This window comes from Taudactylus pleione, unplaced genomic scaffold (genome assembly GCF_031769625.1).
Source record: "Taudactylus pleione unplaced genomic scaffold, aTauple2 ptg000184l, whole genome shotgun sequence".
NCBI classification, from domain to species: domain Eukaryota; kingdom Metazoa; phylum Chordata; class Amphibia; order Anura; family Myobatrachidae; genus Taudactylus; species Taudactylus pleione.
In genome coordinates this window covers 7,509,560-7,531,834 of record NW_028284586.1, presented here as the reverse complement: position 1 = coordinate 7,531,834, position 22,275 = coordinate 7,509,560, and the positions used below count along the sequence as shown (strand labels likewise).

General features: G+C 43.8%; 1 protein-coding gene across 1 annotated transcript in view; it reads right to left on the bottom strand.

Moving 5' to 3' along the window:
- TMC7 (transmembrane channel like 7) overlaps positions 1-22,275 on the bottom strand; it is an 87,491-nt gene that overhangs the window by 24,057 nt on the left and 41,159 nt on the right. Inside the window, exons 4-9 of the mRNA XM_088476169.1 lie at positions 8,441-8,602; positions 8,259-8,341; positions 5,968-6,113; positions 1,592-1,739; positions 492-665; positions 196-353 (exon numbers count right to left, since the gene is read on the bottom strand). Of these exons, the coding sequence (XP_088332295.1) occupies positions 196-353; positions 492-665; positions 1,592-1,739; positions 5,968-6,113; positions 8,259-8,341; positions 8,441-8,602 (871 nt within the window). The remainder of the gene's footprint in view (positions 1-195; positions 354-491; positions 666-1,591; positions 1,740-5,967; positions 6,114-8,258; positions 8,342-8,440; positions 8,603-22,275) is intronic.

The following is a 22,275-nucleotide window of genomic DNA, read 5'->3' as shown; positions in this document are numbered from 1 at the left end:
AGGAACCCCTCTGGCGTCAGTAGCAAGTGTCTATACTAGACAGAACTTGAATGACCAGCGCACCATTTTTTCCTTTACTTTTCAATCAGCCCTAGTAATAACAGACACTCCCCATCGACTCCCAATGAAGTACTCCAGTGAGAAATCACCATTCCCTCATGACATATTATGAAAGCAGTAAATGTTTGTACATACCTTATAAGTGTAAAGCGGATCTCAAAGGCTGGGGCATAATCTTCATATCGCACTATAGTTTCAAAGATGATTGGAGTGATAATGTTGGCAATAGTGATTACAATAGATGGTAGATATTCCACCAGCAAGTTCAGTGTGTCAGTTTTTTGAGAGCTCATCTGAAAATATAGCACAAAGATATAGAGCTTTGTATAACAAACTAAAAAGGAAAATAAAAGTGGACTAGTATATATGCTTAATAACAATAGGTTTAGCATAAAAATATTTATCTTTGGTTCTCCTGGATTGATACTCACAGGGCTGGTATGTTCCTGTGAATAGGCTGTAGCCAAGTAGATTGCATAAAAACAGCCCCCTAATACAGCAATGACAATAATATTCAAAAATAATCGCAAGGAATAGATTCTAATGGTCTCTCCTCGTGTCCGCTTCTCCTTCCTTTGGCGTATCCTTTCTTCTGCCAGGTCTGTCTGTGAGCACAACACAATTCATTGATATTTAATAGCCATAGCGCATCATTGCCTTCATATCTGTAGCGATGTCAATTGCATGCAAAGTTATCGGCATGTTCCAAGGATTAAGTTAGTTTAAATCTATCATTCTCTCCATTTGTGTGTGTGTATGTGTGTATATATATATATATATATATATATATATATATATATATATATATATATATATATATAAGAAAATCGGGGTTCACTCACCAGTTTGTAGAATAAAACAAAGATACTTTATTGAAGCATATCAGCAGTGAAGCTCTGACGTTTCGGTGCCTATAGGACCTATATCAATGTGTTATATATATAAATATAATATTTAAAAGTGCTCCATTATAAAACTCATCTCACCGCCTGCTTATCTCTGTATGTCCACTGGTCCAATATAATGTAAAGCAAGAGGTGGTGAGATGAGAGTCTTTTAATGGAGCACTTTATGACACTATTTGCCCTTTATGTAGTGATTGCTGGATATTTATACTGGGACCAAAGTGTTGCTTTGCATCAATTTGACCACAGATGAACTGCTTGAAGTTACAGTGATGCAATAAACTGCAGACATATATGTAGTAATTTCATTTAATGGACATAATCATTCTCTATGTTAATGGCACCAAACAATGTCATACAATTTATAACATAGATTTAGCAATTGCTTGAAGATTCCTGCCTACAAATGGCACCTAGCTATACAGGTCAATGGCTCAACAGGTGTTTGTATAATTGAAAGTAATACCCCTGGTCTTCTAGCAGATATTGTTCACTTAAAAAGGTCAAGCAGTATTCTTTATACCTGTAGCTTAGGAAATGTAGAAATACAGGTTCTATTCATACACACGGCGAGCACGGCACAGCAATGACTTTGGGAGAACACAATCTGGCACCAGGTAACTCACTTTTAATTCGTGCTGCAAACTGCTGTGCTTTAGACGTGCATAGTACTGGTCTGTAATGCAGAAATCCCAGCCCGCAAATATTTTATTACAGAAACTCTGAAAGCGGTCTTCATCACGCACCAGGCTCTGTTTAAAGCCTTCTACCGCCCTGGAAGAAAATGTAAGAGTAACAACTAAGAATAAACAAAAATAAATTAGCTTTACCTACACTTAAACCGTTGAGCGATAAGGAGGAGTCTGACTCGTCTCTGAAAAATGCTGCTCATGCTGTTCAGAAAAGTAAAAAACATACTTACTTGGTCCCATCAGTAACTACTACTGGTATGGGGGAGAGGAGGATGTTGGGATGTAAGTACATCATCGCAGTGAGCCATGATAAATCAGACGGGGCTTACCCTGCACTATAGAAAAAAAGAACAGGCGATGGAGGTGGGGACTGAAATAGGGCAGCACGTGATTTATTTGTGGGGCTGGGTGTTGAGTCTCCTCCCATTCGCCGACCTGCCGTCAGACCTCTCTTTCTAATAATGCGATCCCTTAGTAGTTATTTGAAATAACAAGTAGTGACTAGTCAAGTGCGCACGGTGCTTTGAAAGAGAAAACAATATATATGGTACTTCCCAAATAGTTTCCTGTCAAGGTCCTGTGGCAAATCCCACCGATGTAATTGACATGCAAAACATAAGAATCATCCAAACATAGTGTAATAAAGTCAAAAATTCCAAAATTTATTCACAATATTATATAAAAAATCCAAGTGATGTTTTTTCTGTATTGCTATGTATGCACAGAAATCAACCTACAAATCTTCTGTTTGTGACAAGTTTTTTGCAGCAAAGAGGGCGTGTGAGGCGCCCGTATATACTGCTCACTCCATTGTTCCTTAGTAGTTATTGTTTATGATTGCCAGACAATGGGGCTTTTTAATCATCAGGAGCCGAATGGCCCCAATGATTAAGTATTCAACTCGCAGTTAGTTGCAGTGGTGGATACTTAATTGTCGGAACAATTCAGCACTGCTCCGGTGCAGGGACAGCTGCTCCGAAAAGCAGCTGGCTCCGTGATCAGTAACCACAGTTAGCAGTGACTCATACCGGTTCTAGGTCTGCATTGTGCATCTTACTGCATAGGAGGTGGAGGAATCTCTCCAGGGCCGGCTCCAGGGGGAGCCGCACCCTGTGCAGGTCGGGTGATCGACCCTGCTTGCAGCCGAAAATGGGGGCCTAATTACCATGGGGGCGTTCCCGTATGGCATGCCTCCCGTTAACGTCAGGCTGAGGGCGAGCCCAGCAGTACGTCAGTAGCTGGACTGCCCCCAGCTCTTTTCCGGCACTGAACGGTGCGCGGCATCCGACTCTTCTCCGGGGCTGGCACTGCCGCGGCAGTGGAGATGCCCAACCTCCCGCAGGACACTTTGTCCCTCGGGTGGAACAGCAGGGCAGTGCCCGAAAAACGGGACTGTCCCACTGAAATCAGGGATGGCTGGGAGAGGTGCTCCCTCTATGGGGTGGTGCCCCTGTTCGATCGCACTGGTCGAACATGCCTCGAGCCGGCCCTGAATCTCTCTAACACTATAGAAAATGTAAAGATCTCCAGAGTTGGGAGTTCTAATTCCCAGATCTCCCCCATTTTATGCCAAATAAAAACAGTGGTTTACTCATTTAATGTGCTAGGTTTTCTAGTTTCATGGTATGTCTTGTTGGGATACCATATTAATCCTATACATTGTAAGCGTTTAATTCAAAATGGCGAAAACTATCAAGAAAATAAAATGTATTATAATTTGCAGATTTTAGTATGGAAACCTGTGTGTAGAATCATGCTTTACAGTTTTGGAAAGGTGGATTTATAACAAAGAACCACAAAGTAGATCTTGAAAAAAATATAAATGAAAACAAACACCCGCATTTGCCTTTCTAGCAATTTCATTTACAAATAAACAAATACTTTTTTGGCCAATTTCATATGTTAGAGAGTAAAGCTGGGTACACACCTAAAAGATATATCTGCAGATTGAGTGTTCTGCAGACAATGGTTGTTCATACACACTTAACAACCATCATCTGCCATCTGGCCACGGGTCCCGTCGCGCCCCCCTCCCTGCGGCCTCTGCTGCAAGTGTACAGCCGGTCAGCTGATATATCTGCCATCAGCTGTGCAGCACAGCTGACGTGATATGTCCGTGAACAACGTCCTTCACAGACATATCGCTGGTACACACTGGCCGACTGGCACACAAATATTGGCTGATCAACTGATCGGCCAATATATTGTAATCCGACCAATATGGATAACAACAAGGTATAAATTTGTATGTATACTGCATTTTTTATTTTTTTTTTACAAATACTGATGTCTGAATGTATCCAGGTTAAAATAGGCCCAGAACAAGAGAGAGAAAACCATCAACAGCGAAGTAGAGTTTCCCAAACTCTGCCATTACAGTCCATGTTTTAAGGATATCTGTGCTTACATGAGTACAGATGGTAAAATCAAATTTACTAAGGTACTAATTATATCACCTTTGCTCAAGCATTTATATCCTTAAAACCAGGACTGTAATAGTAGAGTTTGAGAACCTCTGTATTAAAGAATAAAAATTTGATTTTGGCAGGGTTCAAGCAACATTGTAATATAAAGTGTGAAAGTGCACTTACCATAGATGCACCACTCATCGGATCCACCAGGATCATGCGTGGTTGCAACTGTCACACACAGCACTCCTCTCCCAACCCTAAAGGTGCCTACACACTAGACGATGTGCTCACGATGCGATATCGTGAGCGAATTTCCTTGGACTCTCCTCGGCACTCCAGGACACGATGTGACACAATATCTGTTGTGCACGATCTAACTTGCCGATCTTTAGTTCGTGCGCGATAGCAGAGACAGATGCTTGCATGGATCTGGGAGATCCATGATGCATGCATCTGTGTTTAAAAAAATAACTATGGAAATGGTATTGGGTTCCTTGCGCACTGGATAATAAGGGTTGCGGGGTTTGCTGCAGGTAAGATAGAGGTGCCTAACCTCTTAGTTAATAATATGGTTCGAGGTTTGTATATAGATCTATTGTTCATATAGTCATGTAGGAAAAGCGGCGTCCCGCTTAACTTGATGGGTCCGTTCCGTACAATCCTGGGTACTGGAAGGGTGATGCTGGTGAGTTGAAGGATGCTGGATGACAAAATAGATCTATATAGCATCACCATTCACAAGCATTCTTTCTAATTCAGTGTGCACATCTACCTACATCATTGTGATTTTTTTTTGTGTGTGTGTGCTCAACAATGTTCATTTAATCTGTTTTTTGTGTACAACCTCATCTATATGTGCATATACTACATTTTTTCAAATACACCACACTACCACACTACATAACCAACCCGGCACCCACTGCCCAGGGGTGCCGAGGATAGCCCTGGGCTATCAGCCTAGGCCTGGGGTACCCATTATTGGGGGGGGGGGGTCCCCAACTCCCCAGGGCTGACTAGCGGTCATGGGTAATACTTTGGCTGGGAGACCCGGTGAAAGGGTTTCCCTGGCTGTGACATCTTCCCCGCTAGAAAAAGTTCAGTGCTGGTTCTGGTAAATACCCTACTTATATTTTTACCCTGTATTTCCAGGACCAGATCAGAGCCCAGTGCTGGTTGCGCTAAATAACAAAATGCAAAATACAGGGGATCCCTACATCTTTTGTCCCCTGTATTTAGCATTTAGCACAACCTGTACTGGGTCACTAAAGCCTGGGGCTGGTTGTGCTTGAGCGGGGGAAACACCTTTTTTTTTTTGGAGGGGGGGGGGTTAAGTTTGTATTCAGCATTGTATACGGATCCGAATGGCATATAGTTCAGGCATAAACACTGAACTATATGCCGTTGAATCGTGTACGAGAATGGCAGATGTTGCCTGCTGTAGGCAAGATCTGAAGATGCGATGTACGACTCATGGGTACGCGCATCAGCATCGTAATCATGAGTGGACCACTCACGATTTGCACATATTATGCACAATCTGTCATTCCGATGCGTTGGAATCGGCCAAATCGTGCATAATATTGTCTAGTGTCTATGCACCTTTACCTATGAATTTGGCAATTATGCATATTTAAGGTGCACATGGGAGGGGCATCAGCAAAACTCTGATTTAAACAGGATGAGCTTTATGCTGAAAGAGGAGTGCAACATGGACATCATTAACCATTTCAGATCTGATGAATGCTCCCATCCATGGTAAGTGCAAGTCTTCTTTTTTTTCCACATAAACTCAACAAAATTACACCTTAAACAACATTTTTGGGTGTTTTTCTATTAATACCAAATCACAAGATGGGAAAACTAGGGTCCTGTAGAAATAATGAAATAAATTTACATTACCTTTTCACAATCCAGATAATGCTTAACAACAGGTAGATAAATGTGACCATTATATAAGCTAGTGGTAGACTGTAGTGGAAGATGTAAATAGTAACTAAGTCTATGGTATAATAACCGTAGAACAGGTAAGTCAGCTCAAGGAAACCCTGGAAGAAAAAAGTAATAGTGAATAGTTAGAAGACTAGGTTTCATCTAATTCATGTAAGAGAAACAACAATGCATTCTAATAAATAAACACAAACTATATAGGCCCCACTTTGCCCTGAGAACAGCCCAAATTCTTTTTGGCATGGATTCAACTAGGTATTGAAAATAATCCTTACAGATTCTGCTCCATGGTGACAGGATAGCATCATGCAGGGGCTGCAGATCTGTGAGCTGTACATTAATAATAACTAATGCCACACAATGTAAGGGAAGCCCTACTCAGTACTAGAAATGTGTGCCTGATAAAGTGGCCACAGAGTCAGTCTAAAGGTGCGTACACAATAGACAATGTGCTCACAATGCGATATCGTGAGTGATTTCACTTGAACTCTCCCCGGCAGCTCCAGGACACGATATGGTGCTAAAAAGTGTCCAGTCTGACCAACGATCTATCGTGTATCCTTAACGATTTTCAGTGCATCATAGACGAGATTGGCAGATCTGAAGATGTGATGTACGACCCACGGGTACGCGCATCGGCACCGTGAGTGGACACTCACGATTTGGACATATTTTACACGATTTGATGTTCCGATGCGTCGAAATCGGGCGAATAGTGCAAAATATCGTCTAGTGTGTACGCAACTTAAAAGATTATTGACTTAAACCAACTGAACTTTCTCAGAAAAAGGCAGCATGCAGAGAGCAGAATGCTTATCTGAGCCAACAGGTACTCTGACAAATGTACAATTCTATTTATCATTTAACACTTAGAAAATTTATGAAAACAGTTAAAATCGGGATGGAGATAACAGAGGGATTTTTAGTCTGATATATTTGTGGTGCTTGTTGTGATGACAGAAGAGGTTGTGGCTAAAATAGAGCTAAAATGTGTTTATAGAACAATAAGCACGCTCTGTGAATGAACTATGCAAAGATCATATATATTATTAGGTATATAAGTATTATGACATTATTAACAAATATTTTTAATTATAAAGAAAAATAACATTTATTCTACAGGGTACAGTATATTCATCAAAGGGCAGAACCATGGCCGGTGAAAATGGTATACATCAAGGTAGTTACTGCCGGTGATTGCACTGTTTCACATGGGGAAATCTATGAAATGGGGAATACTTGCTCTGTGGAACTGAAAACCCAAGTATGAGCTCTCTGATCCACTGCACTAATGCAGTCTTGCCAGATACCGAACACAAGCACATAGCCAATGAGACTGGTACTAATACTAAGCAATGGGATTCCTTTCTGAGACGTTTCTGTTATATTTTTGTTACTTGTTTTAAATTACTTCATGGTACCACTGGGCCAATATAGTCATGGTAACTGAATAGCACTCAGCTGCCTCAGTGACAATCTACTGATAAATTGCTACAGTAAGAGCTATTTTATCACTGCAATAATAATAACAAAAAAATCATCATTATCATCACTTGTTAATAAATCAGCTGCTAGATCGCTGTTGAAGGATGCACCAATAGAGTTCTTTAATTCATTTATCTGTATAAGTCCTCCTGATGCATTTATTTCATCATACACAATGATGTATTTCCTTTGCCCTTGAATATGTCACTGCTTTGTTGCTAATGTAAAATGATATATATTAGAAAATGGGCAAAAACTTACTTTTACCAAGCAATAACTTCTGAAGAAAACGTGTGTAGATCAATGCCCAAATCAGCAGGTTTCATAACATATAATTCATAGTTACTTTATAGCCCCTTCACTTGCAACCAAAGCATGCACAATAAGATACAGCTTCCCACTGGAAGAGGCTTCCCATGGTGCCCAATAAATGCTGTTATTGAAAACTGCGTGCCGGAAGTGCTCAATTTATTTGCAAAATGGAATTTGTCTTAGTGTTGTGCTGTAGCTGGTCAGACTGATGAAGCCTTTTAGTTGGCCAGGTTAACATGATTCCAATATATGGAACAAATATTCCCAGTTTTTAACAAATAGTGCATTTTAAAGTAGCTATATATCAACTAAAATGTCCTACTGTTGTTTAATATATTGAAATAGTAGAGTGCAAAAAATCAATTTCCTGTCTGAAATATGCTATCACATGATTATTTCACCCTAATTTTGCCAAGGTTCCTTAATACCTTAAACAAGAAACCTACCGTTCCGGATAGAAGATCTATGATATTATTGTGGAAATACACAAGTCCTTGGGTAGTTGGGGAGTATCTTGTGCATTCAGATTCTACAAATGATAAACAACATTCATGTTAATATATGTATTATAGTGACCTACTGAGCCAGCTGCAGTAAGATATATTGTATGCAAACACTGGTGTCGTACCAAGACTGGACGGAATGATTTGGCTGCTGTTAAAAACTCCTTGTTTAGAAATGGCCAGTGGCAGAATCGTAAAACAGAACATCAGAAGGAAAATAACAATATTCAGCAGCACCAGGAACCTCAGGAAGGAGAAGTAAGAGCCAATGCCAGTGCCAAATTTACCTGAAAGAGAAAACGATCATTAGAAAATAATACCAAGAAGATAAAGAAAATTTGCACTGATTTCAGCAGACAAGGGCCCTCATTCAGAGCCGTACACTCTGAGCAGAGCGCACGCTCTGAATGAGGGCCGGGCTCCATTTTCATGGAGCGTCCTCCTGGACGCTCGTATAGCTGTGGGTCACCACCCACAGGCTATACGAGCGTGCATTGTGATGGCCGCGATGGTCGAGACCATCGCGACCATCGAAATTGCGAGTCGGAGCCTGCGGTTGAGGTTTTCAACCGCAAGCTCCGGAGTGATTTTGGCTCTATCTGAGCCAAAATCACTCCCACTGACATCACTAGTGATGTCAGTGGGCCGGCTTCTGACGGGAGGCGTTCCCGTGGGAACGCCCCCGTCAGGGAGGCACGCCCCCGGCACACCCACCAAAGGGGGCGTGCTGTCAATCAACATTGACAGCACGCCCCCTTTGATCGGACACAACGAGCGAAGGACTTTCCTTCGCTCGTCGCGTCTGGCGCATGCGCACGACGGAGCTCCCTCCGTCGTGCGCATGCTCAGTCCATAACATCGACCCACTTGCGAGCGGACAGCCGCTCGCGAGTGGGTCTGAATCAGGCCCAAGGTTTCAATAAAACAATACATAGAACTTGAGAATAGTTGTTTGGGTTTTTTTTTTTTTATTTGAACCTAAACAAAAAGACAAGAGCAACCACTGAGAGAACACTAGAAGGAGCCCAGCATGTGAAAAAAAAAAAAAAAATGATAATATATATATATATAAAATTTAATTTTATTTTTACAGGTTAGATGTAAAATAATGCAAGGTTACAATAAACACATTTAGAAAATCAAAACCACAAAAGACAGGTGAAATATGCAGTAGCAACAGTGGAATTGAAGACATCTCAATCAGTGGTACCATGAAGAAATTTAAAACGAGTAACATAAATATAACAGAAATGTCTCAAAGAGGATTCCCATTGCTTAGTACTTCCACGTTATACCAGGATGTGAGTTGGAAACATTTTTGTAAAACTTCCTTCGTCATTGGGGGTAGAGTGTGTATGTAAGGGAGCCATGTACCAAACACAATGTTTCAACCATTCTGTCTTTAAGAGTGAACGCTTCTGTCCACTTAATCAAAAATAAGAAGTATACTCTAGGATGTAGCAGCGCCATGAACGGAAGGTCCGGGGCTATCCACGGAGACAAGATCGTTTTTTGGCAGTAGCTGGTAGTTTTGTAAGCAAAAGACGGTTTCCCTTAGTCCAAAATTTAGTAATCAAAAATTTGATTTTAAGGACGTTATTGACGTATTCTTGAAGATTACTCCATAAAATGTGTACTTTAGGGCATGCCCACAGGCAATGTACTTGGTCTGCCTCCTGGGAGCCACACTTACAGCAATCGGATGAAGGGACCTCTCCAATAAGATATTTCAGTTTTGGGGTCAAATAAACCCTGTGAAAAATGTTTAGGTGCATTTCTGTATAGGAGATGTATACTAGTTGCTTGTTAATTTAAGACCGAAAGATTATATATCTAATGGAGAGATCAGGGAACTCAGTCTTCCACCGATTCTACATTAATTTGGGAAGGAAAGGGAGCATGAATATAAGAGGTGGAGAAGGGATCTCCAGACCTGCGACGCAGCGCACCATCCATTCCACACTCCAGGTCTCCTTCAGTCAAACCCCTCAAAACCTAATTGTATAGAACTAGTGGCTTGTAAAAATGGAAAGAGAGAAATTGTTAATGTTGGGATTTATTCGTGCAATTGGGACTGTGAAAGTTGTGTGAAATTGCTTGCATCTAAAGCTGGGTACACACTAAACAACGTGGGGCAGATGTATTAAGCTCTGGAAGTGATAAAGTGGAGAGTGACAAACGACCAACCAATCAGCTCCTAACTGTCATTTTTCAAACACAGCCTGTAACATGACAGTTAGGAGCTGAGAGGTTGGCAGTTTATCAATATCCACTTTATCACTTACAAGAGTTTAATATATCTGCCCCAAGTTGTCTCTAACTTCTAGGAGAAGAGAAAGCGAATAAGTATGCAGAAGAGAAACCAGGTTCCAATCTGGGAGAAAGGTCTGCTCCAAATAGATGGTGGTGTACATATCTGCACCACCTATACAGTCAGCAGCTATTCAGTAGTTAGCCGCTAAAGTATATTGCCGAAGGCATGGCAGATTAACAACCCTCAAATCCCTCTTTTGTTGTAATTTAAATAGGGATATACTGTACATGGACGCTTGCCTGCCTATATGGATTTAGTCAAAGCTTTATTCAGGAGTCCCACATCCCTCTTACATGGTGGAATAGGAAGCATCTGGAGTACATAAAGAAATCTGGGAAAACAAATCATTTTATAGAGATGACATCTACCCACATAAGATAAAGGAAGGTGTGTCCACTAGTTAAAATCCCAAAAATTCTTCAGCAAAAGTGGTGCATAATTCACCTCGTATAATCTAGAGGGGTGAGTGGAAATTCTTATACCTAAGTATTTAAAACAGTTGCCAGTCCACTTGAAAGGGAAGAAGTTCCCCCAGCGCAGTTTAGCTTCAGCAAAAAAGGTCAATGCTTCTGTTTTGGCATAATTAAGTTTGAGGCCTGCAATAAGTTCAAATCGCTGGAGTAAAGATGCCAGTAAAGGCATTGCCATGTTCAGATCAGCAAAATATAGCAGGAGGTCATCAGCAAAAGGTGAGAATTTTATTTGTGTCTGACCAAATCCAATACCTTTCCATCTGTTTTATTTTAGAAAATGGCGCAGGAGAGGATCCAGAATAAAAGTGGGGAAAATGGATATCCCTGCTGTATACCGCGAGCGAGGGAAAAGGGACATGTATTTAGTGAGTTAACAGTGAGAAAGACACTGGAATCTTGGTATAACATATTAAAACATGTAAGAAATAGAGATAAACGGGCCCGGTTCTCAGGGAACCGAGCCCACCCGAACTTCGGGGATCTGAGACACAGCTCGGATTTCCGGTCCGTCCTCGGATCCCTATTCGAGGCAAAACCTCGAGATCCCGCTGTCGGATCTCGAGGTTTTGCCTTGAGTGGCCATTTTACAAAGTCCCAATTCAATGGGCTTAACGTTTATTGTCTGAGATAGCCGTCTATCATGGCTTTCAGCCAATGAGCGCTTGCCCATAGACTTCAATGGGCAAAATGGAAGAGAGATACCACCCATCCCCCGCACTGACACCGCTGCCGAGACACCAGCGGCACCTCAGCGCTGCTGACACCGCTGGCAGCCCTGCACTGCCGACACCACCAGCACGGAGGAAAGTGCCGGCACCCCCGCACTGAGAACACTGCCAGCACTCTCACACTGTTGGCACTCCCAATCTGCTGACTCCGCTGGCATTCTGCACTGAGGACACCATCAGCACCCCCACACTGAAGACACCACTGGCAGCCCTGCTCTGCTGACACTGCGCCACCCTGCACTGAGGACACTGCCAGCACCCCCATCCCCATACTGAGGACACCGTCAGCCCCGCACTGCCGACACTTCCTCACTGAGGACACCGCTGTCACAGTAAGTGCACTATTGGTATATCCAACCCACACTGTATTCGACCTGCACTGTAACCTACACTATATCCAGCCCACACTGTATACCGCACTGTATCCAACCCACACTGTATCTTGCACTACATCAGATCCGCACTGTATGCCACCTGCACTGTATTCAACCCACACTGTATATCGCACTGTATCCCGCACTATGGGCCTGATTCCTGATTCAGACCCGCTCGCTAGCAAGCGGCCGCACATTGCAGACGGTGTTCGCTAATGAGTGTATGCGTGTAGTTCTCAGTGCGCGTGCGCAAACTAGTACGAGCGGTCGGAATGTGCTACCTCGCCATGCAGTGGAATGAGTGACAGGAGAGACCGTTTGTGGGTGGTAACAGGGGCAGGGCAGTTATAATGGGGGAGTGGAGTAGCGGATGCAGGCGTGCCAGAGTGTTTCAATGCCGTTTCTGGGGCGTGCATAAGTAACAGGCAGCATCATAGTACACGTCACCTGGTTGTTTTTTACACTGAACTGCTCGCAGTGCTTGCGGTAGGGTACAGTCAACCGCAAGTGCTGCAGTCAGTTCCGATGCTTGTATATACTTCCTGGAGATGACGTACGCTAGTGGGCGGCTAAAGACAGGCTGTTGGGCGTCTGTAAACACAAAGTGATCACTCGCCAAGACATAGTGGGCGTGCTTATGCCTTGCCGTGCGAGCAGCTGCCGTGACATCACTTAGCTGAATTTCCATATGCTGGGAGCGAGCAGCCGCATCTAGCGAGCGGGTCTGAATCGGGCACTATATCGACCAGCACTGCATCCAACCCACACTGTATACTGCACGGTATCCGGCCTGCACTTTATCCAAACCACACTGTATCCCGCACTACATCAGACCCACACTATATGCCGCACTGTATCCAACTCGCATTGTATCTGACCTGCACAGTATACGATCCGCATTGTTTCTGACCTGCAGGTATGGAATGCTGTTTTTATGGTTGGGGAGATTTTGGGGAACAACAACAAATAGACTGATTGAACGGGGCTCTACATGGGCACAGAGTGCCAGTCATCAGTGGCCCAGCACCCCCAGGAGGAAAATACAGATTGGGCACTGAGAATAGGCATGTGCTGGGGGCATGTGCACTTGTGTAGGGAGCATTCATGTCTGCTGTTGCTATTTATTTACACATGGTTTAGGGGTTTTTTGTTTGCTGCTTGTTAACAACTACTTGTTGTGAGCCAGGATATTCCACGCACGATTCGTAGTAAGTTTCCATGTTGTATTGTTTTCTATTGAACATACTTGTGAGTTGGTTCGATTGGTTATTGCTTATACATTACTAATTTGCAAAACATTTGTAAACAGAAATAACTGGCGTTATGTTTGTGCCGCTGCTCTGTTGGTTGCTTAGTTTAGCCAGCCAGCCTTTGGCCCATGTTGGTGAACAATATTGTGAGCTGTGAAGCATACTTGCCAACTCTCCCTCATTGTCAGGGAGACTCCCTGAAATAGTAGTAATCTCCCTGTCTCCATGAAGAGTCTAGCAATCTCCCTCATTTCATCCTTACCCCCATTATGAAGCTGTTATATTAAAAAACAGAGATATATACATTTAAATGGGATCATTAGTGTCATTTCCTTGCATTGGTTAGTATAAGGCACAATGATCCCTATGACTTTCTGCAAAGTATTAGTGTGTTTTCATCAACAAACAGATCTTACTAACTGATTTTGGGCTGGGTTTACATTTGGATGTAAGTCAGGTTTAGGACACGCCTCTCAGATTTATCAGTACACGCCCACTGTAACACGCGCTCATAGGTGCTGCTTTCACAATCTCCCTGAAATGCTTTTTCAAAAGTAGGCAAGTATGCTGTGAAGTGGTCGATTTGACTGGAAATTAATGTCATTGAGGTTAATAATACTGTAGGACCAAAAAAAAAAAAGGCCCAAATTATGCGATTTATTCAGATCCAAAACCAAAAACACCCAAAGGTGGTTTGCAAAACCAAATCCAGATCCAAAATCTCGAAGGAGATACAGATCCAAAACCAAAACACGGGGGTCGGCACACATCCCTAGTAAAAAATCAGGGCCAAATCATTGATGATGGAATATTCTGATAAGATGAGACCAGGACACTCTGTCAAAGGTCTTGTCAGTGTCACAGTTAACCATCAGATTGCCTTTTTCTTTGGCGTGGTGAGTTTTAATCATTTTAATAGTGTACGGACATTGTGATCCAAATGACGGCCTCTAACAAAACCTGTCTGGGCCGGATGGAGTAATTTGGAAAGGAGTGTTTGGAGACGCATGGCCAATATCTTAGTAAATATTTTGAAGTCTTAGTTGAGAAGAGATATTGGACGATAAGATGCAACAAAGGCAAGGTTATTATCAGGTTTGGATAATGCTATGATTCGGGCTCCACTGAAGTTCATAGGTGCTGGTTTACCTGCGAGAATAGATTGAATTCAGTCAAAATATGCAGAGCAACATGGGGGTGGGTGGAGTATTTTCTAATAAAATGCAGACACACCATCAGGCCTCTGTGTTTTACAAACCGGTAGCGACTTGATCACCGAAAAGAGCTCTAGATCTATAATAGGACAGAAGAACCTCTTTATCCTCATTAATATGTATTCCCCCCATCTAAAACACCTATTTTTCTGGTAAGATAAATTCATTTGGGCATGTTCCGTACAAAGATTATCATACATGGCCTTAGCTTCCTTATATATCAGCCGATGTGAATCAGAGGGGTCAGCCAGCAGATCAGAGTAAGCAGGGGCCACTGCAACACTAGCCTGATGGAACCATTGCTGAAGCTTTTTCTTCTTATAGGACAAATAAGTGAGCAAATGACCCCGTAAAACCGGCTTAGATGCCTGACAAAAAAGATTAATATCCTGACTGTGGAAAATATTATCGTCTAAGTAACTCTTAAAGTGGTGGATTAAAGTAATTCTGAAAGTGGTGGATTAACTGTTGCTAGAAATCCTCAGAGGAGGCAAAATAATCAGGGAACCTCTAATTGAATGAAAAAGGATGTGGGACCTCTAGTTGTATAGCAAACCATGTGGGTGATCAATATATCAGCTATGGCTGCATCAATAACACTATGGAGCAGGGTCTGAGAAACAATTCAAGAATCTAAACGAGAGAAAGGATTTATGTGTGTGTGTGTGAATAAAAGGAGTATTCCCTAGATACTGGATGTAAATAATGCCAGGGGTCTATTACTTGAAAAGAGTCTATAAGTGCTGATAGAGTGGATGGTGCGCAGCGTCTGCCCAGGACCACTAGAGGCATCCAGAGTGGGGTCTAAGACTACATTAAGGTCCCCATCCAGAATTAAAGAACCCTCTTTCCAATCTAATAATTTTGTATAGATGTCCGATGGGGCATAAATACATGCAAAAGTAGTGATTACCTTTACAAATAAAACCCTGATCTATCCATTCCCCAAGTATTTTATAGGAAATGGCTTTACTAAATAGAACAAGTACCCCTCTTGATTTAGTGGCAAAGGGAGCACTAATATACCCTTGTACCCACTCTTGCACCCCAAGATACTCCTGTAATCACACTGTAGAAAGACTACAGTGTTACTACAGGAGACACACTGTAGTCTTTCTACAGTGTGACATATGGTTCTTAAGTATAACATACATTGGGAGGAGAACTAGGAGAGCATTTAAATTGCAAACAAAATATGTGGACAATGTAATGTAATAATGTGTTTTATACAATTGTCCCCCAACCAAGAAACTCTCTGCCCTTCTATGGCCAAGGAGCACTCACTAATCCACCTGTCTACACATTGCAGCCATTTTTCATATTTATAATAAAGTATACAGTGATCCCAGGACAAACAAACAACACAATGGAAAAGGAACAATCCCTGAAGGTAGAGGAATAAGAGTGGGGGAAAGGAGGGAATGTGTGCAAGTCCTCGTTATTTGTGCTACTATTAAATCAGAGCCAAAAGTTCTTGTGAGACAGAAATGATTAAATTCTAGCCAAAACAAGTGTGATGTACAGAATGTGCATTATCTGGTTAACTCAGGAGATGCTCTGGTAATTTCTAATACTTCTGTAGCATCAGTGATTTTGTTGCAGTTGCAAAGGGAAGAATATTTCTTATTTCAATATTAATTTTTATTGTTAAAATTGTTAAATATAAAAAATAAAGCAAAAATGAGAAAACAAAAATAAAAAATTGGGGGTCAAAATAAGAAGGGAACATTGCAGTGGCGTAACTAAGGGGGGTCGTGCAGGGCATGTGCCCTGGGCGGCGTAGGACCGGGGCAGACAGACTCTCATTGGCTGCTGCACACACGGCAACGATGTGTGTGTTAACTAGCAGCCTATGAGAGTCAGACAGACTCATTGACTGCTGAGCTCCCACTACAAGAGCCGGCTCCCTTCCGGCTCCTGCAGTGGGTAATGGGAGAGAAATCATGATGTCATGACGTCTCTCCCATAATGCAGAGTGCGCCAGCCCGGGAGGACTGACTGACGTGTGGCGCCGGGAGCAGTGGCTGGAGCCAGAGCGTGGATTCAGGTAAGTATTTTTTTTTATTTGTGTTGTGTGGCTGCACATTGGGGGGGCACCATTACAGAGGGGGACCACTACTAGGGGCACCATTACCATTACAGGGGGGGGACCACTACTGCGGGCACCATTACTGGGGGTGGGGCACTACTGGGGACTACAACCGTGGGGGCTACTATTGAGGGCACTGCATCGGGGGGGGGGGGGGACTATTACTGGGGGCACTAAATAAGGGGCTTACTACAAGGGGACTACTACTGGGGGCACTAAATAGGGAGGAAAACTACAAGGGGCACTGGATAGGGGGGATCACTGCTGGGGGCACTGCATAAGGGGGGGGGGGACTACTGTTGGGGCACTATATAAGGGGCTTACTACTAGGGTCACTGCACTGGGGGGACCACTAGGGGCACTAAATAGGGAGGAAAACTACAGGGGGCACTGGATAGGGGGGATCACTGCTGGGGGCCCACTATTGGGGGCACTGCATAAGGGGGGGGCTACTGCTGGGGGCACTATGTAAAGGAGCACTGCATAAGGGGGACCACTACTGGGGGCACTTCATAGGGGGGGGGCACTGCATAAGGGAGACCACTACTGTGGTACTGAATAAGGGGAACTAATGAGGGGCTTCATAAGGGGGACCTCTACTGGGGGCATTGCATACTGGGGGTACTGTATAAGGGGAAGCACTACTGGGGGTACTGTATAAGGGGCACTACTATGGGCCTGCATAAGAGGGACCACAACTGGGGACATTGCATACTGGGGGTTCTGTATAAGGGACAGTACTGGGGTTAAGGTGAATATGGAAAGGAATGTTCAGAGTGACGATAAAGGAGTGTGTCATGTTGACACGCCCCATTTTAAGTGGACACGCCCATTTTTTCCCCGCACCCGCCTTTTTACATTTGCCCTGGGCTCCACATACCCTAGTTACACCACTGGAACATTGAAGAGGGAAAAAGGGTACAGGGGGTACATAAATTGGGGAGAGAGGATATGACCTTCCAGGGAGATTATCAGGTGGACTTCATGTTCAATAAGGCTTCATGATAAAGACATGACCACCTGATAATAACAACTGCACATTGACACTATACTGTAAATAACAGGATGAGATAAACAATTCAGATACAATGCCGATGTTTGTAGAGTTGAGAGATTTGCTTTGTACTGCACACAGGGGCGTAAACTCCCAGAGACAATGAAGCCGCCTGCCTCCGGGCGCCAAGCCTCCTCAATCTATAGCATGTAAAGCAGCACTTGTGTGGTTTACAGAGGAAAAACGTGTGTGACTGCTGATCTTCCACTGCAGCGGTGCAGTGTTGATCTGCTCTGTCTCGGGAGCCCAGCTAACACCTGTAATAGGGGACAGGAAGTATCCAGCCTGATACCCATCAGCGTGCGCTGCAGCAAGCAACAGTGCACTCGCCACTGCTGCTAGAGAGTGAGCTGGGACCCGAGACACCTGTCTGATCTCCTATCCCAGGGACCACCGGTACAGAGCAACCCACTGGTAACCTTTGATTATGCATCACAACAAATGGCTGCTCACCAGCATATGCTGCTGCAGAGTCGGCTGAAACTCGGTGAGTCTGTCTGATTCTGACCCACCAGCCGTTGTCACACAGCGTACTTGGAGCCCTGGAACAAACTTTACATATCAGGCATAATTGTATATGGCGCCTGTGCTTAATTCAGCGCTGCCAAGGTTAACCTTGTAAAAGCCACAGAAAAATGCACATCATTGTCCTGCTGTTTGTCTGGGATTTAGTTAATAGATCAGTAGACGCGATGCCGCCGGTCTAAATCTCCTGCCCGACAAGGGACTTAAGATAGGTGTCGAAATGCCGACTCCTATATTAATCCTGACGGCGGAAGAACGACCCACGCCATCCCGATCGTCCTCCGTATAACACTTAGCCCGGGGATGTTAGGGTTAGGTTTAGGGAACCCCGGGAGGATTTAGGGTTAGGCACCCCTCTGGGGAAGGTTAGGGTTAGGCTAGGGGAAGTGGGGTTAGGGTTAGGCACCCCCCCTGGGAGGGTTAGGTTTAGGCACCCCTAAAGGAGGGTTAGGGTACTTACCTGTACCTGACGGGATTACGACCCACCGGCCTGCCGCTGTCGGTATTTGATATGGTGGCTAAACAGCCGCTGGCATTACATACTGATTCCATGTGTCTGATGCCTCATGTACAAATTGTAAATACTACATATATACAGTACCAGTCAAAACTTTGGACACATCTTCTCAATCAATGTTTTTTGTTTATTTAAATTATTTTCAACATAGTAGATTAATACTGAAGACATCAAAACTATGTAAAAACACATATGGAATTATATTGTAAACAAAAAAAAGTGTTAAATCATAATATGTTTTATATTTTAGATGCCTCAAAGTAGCCCCCTTTTGCTTGGATGACAGCTTTGCACACTCTTGGCATTGTCTCAATCAGCTTTATGAGGTAGTCTCCTGGAATGGTTTTCCAACAGTCTTGAAGGAGTTCCCAGAGGTGCTGAGCACTTGTTGGCTGCGGTCCAACTCATCCCAAACCAGCTCAATTGGGTTTAGGTCGGGTGATTGTGGAGGCCAGGTCATCTGATATAGCGTACAATAGTCAGCAGTAGCAGCCCGCCCGACGACCGTTTCAACCAAATCCTAATTGGTTTTCCTGAGGAAAACCAATTAGGATTTGGTTGAAACGGTCGTTGGGCGGGCTGCTGCTGCTGACTATTGGATGCTGTATTTTTCATATGTGACCTTCACAATAAATCTACTAAACGTGAGTGCTGGATCTTTGTTGCTTTTTTTTCCCTAAAAAAAGTATATATACTTATATATAGAAGGATGAAATCAGCGGCACTTGGAGACTGTAGCAAAGTTATTTCATGTGTACCCAACACATAGCACCAAGTGATATACACACATATATACATACACACACCATATATGTTTTCTGGTTTTTTTGGGGGAGGGGGGGTGCCAAACTGTAACTTGTCTCTGGGCGTCTGGGATGAACTTACGCCCCTGACTGCACATATGTCTAAGTCACTCTGTGTATGTGTCGCAATTTCATTCCGATGGCAGTTGCAGTGAGAATTTGTATTCAGAGCGAGGGACAGTCGGTAAGCATGTATGGGAGGCAACAGGGGCGTGGCTACTCAAACACAGGTGCATTGCGAGCACATCGTGGACGTGTCTTGGCCTACGACTGCATCTGTGTACAAAGTGGCAATGGCTCCGGTGGCTTACTTCAGACGGACACCATAGGGTTGCTTAGAAGATCGATGGTGCATTTTGTATGCAAGCGGTGAATCAGAGACGCGGCCAGTACAGCTGCATATGGGATACGCAGTCACGACGGGATTAGCAACGTGCCTCTGTATCAGGCCCAAAATCCATTAAATCTCAATACTATTACATCTTAAAAAAATCAAATCTGTACAACTGTAGGAACAAAAGCTAATCACTACATGCCCTGCTAGAGTCCCAACTCTTACATTTGGTGTGATAATTCGGGTTATTTGTAACTGCGGTATAGTAGAAAGACATTTAGGACAGATAATATAATGCCATAGTTTTTAAGTAGTGCACATGGCAGTGTAGCTGAGCAGGAAATCACTACAGTGTCCATGCCCACCCATTATTCTAAAGACACACATAGATGCCAATCTCATACACAGTTATAGTGATACATTCTATAATATACTTTACTTCCCAGGGGGCTTTATGTTTAAGGTATGTGCGTTCATAAATTGAAGCCATCCTGGAGCACCATATAATTGACCGTAGATTGACCGTAGCTAAGGAAATAAAATAGGTTCTTGGACATGAATGAAACATTCACAAATACAGAAGTATAGCCTTGCATATTTTTTATATGAAAAACAGATTGCAAATCTGATTGTATATAACAAATTCATTTGGGAATATTAATAAAACTAGATCTGATTTTTTTCCAATATGTAAGCAAGAAATTTAGGAGGCAATTCAATCTCCTGACATTGTGCCGTCCCTGAACGTCGCGTCTGCCGACATCACAAGTTTTCCCTTGCACCTCATAGGGTAATTCAATTCCCCAACCTCTACGCGATGTGCTGTTCTGGAAAGGCATGTTGCATATGTTGGAATTGCAAGTCTTTATGTCTGCACTACCGTAATTGTCCATATGCATGCAGCCGGGCATCAGAGGCGGATTTAGACCTCATGGGGCCCTAAGCAAGATACCGATTGGGGGCCCCCCTTTCTCAAACAAACAATCTATAACACTATTTCATTCCTGATTTATTCCCTTACATTATTTGCCATTTTTCCTCCTTATATTCAACTTTTTATAACTTTAAACATTACTGACATCACAAACATTAAAAAGGACATAAAACCACAGTGCAAATAAAATACAAAATAATTTATTAAAACTAATTTATTAAAACTTTGAAAACCAGCTCCGTCCTGTGCTCCCCCTCCGTCCCTTCCCTCACTGCGCCTCTCTCCCTGAGCTTAAAATAATAACGGCAAAAGGTAGGTGAAGGGCGGAGATCTTCTACAGCTGGACCCCGGCGCCCCTGTGCGGCCGCATGCTCAGATCATGCCTGGAGTTGGCCCTGACCCCCCTTTGCTGCACATAGTAATGGCACTGTCAGACACCTCCCCTCCCCTAGTCCCCCCTCCCCTTGCTGCTAACAGTAATGGCACCTCACCTCCCCTAGCCTCCCCTACCCTTGCTGCTAACAGTAATGGCACCTCACCTGCCCTAGCCCCCTTCCCTTGCTGCAAACAGTTATGGCACTGTAAAGTACCTTACCTACCCTAGCCCCATCCCCCCTTTCTGCAAACAGTAATGCATTAATGGCACTGTCCGGCACCTCACCTTCACTAGCCCTCCCCCCTGCTGCAAACAGTAATAGCACTGTCAGGTACCTCACCTCCCAAAGACCCCCCCTTGCTGCAAACAGTAATGGCACTTTCAGGCACCTCACCTCCCCTAGCCCCCCCCGCTGCAAACAGTAATGGCTCCTCACCGCCCCTTGCCCCCCCCCCCTAGGCACTGTCAGGCACCTCACATTCCCTAGGCCCACCCCCCTTTTCTGCAAACAGTCATGCATTATTTAATGGCACTGTCAGGCACCTCCCCTCCCTTAGCCCCCCCTGCTGCAAACAGTAATGGCACTGTCAGGCACCTCACCTCCCCTAGCCCCCTCCCTTGCTGAAAACAGTAGAGGCGCTGACAGACACCTCACCTCCCCTAAGCAAATTCAGAGCCTGCACCCCTCCGTGCGTTTGTGAAGGTGGATGTTGTTGGTGGTGACCTTTACTGCACAAGATAGTAAAGGTAAGGCAGGAGTGTGGCAGGCAGTAAGCTCACCTTTTATTCAGCAGCACACCTCACTGTCTTCCTGTGTTCTCGGTTCCTCACTCCCAGTCTCTGTGCATGTCATGTGCACACAGTGACACAGTGCAGGAGAGGAGGAGACAGAGTGGAGCGCACTTTCCAATGTACGTTGAGAGTGACACTTACAGCTGGCCTGCTGGAGCCTGGCAGCAAGCAAAATGTCCTCTG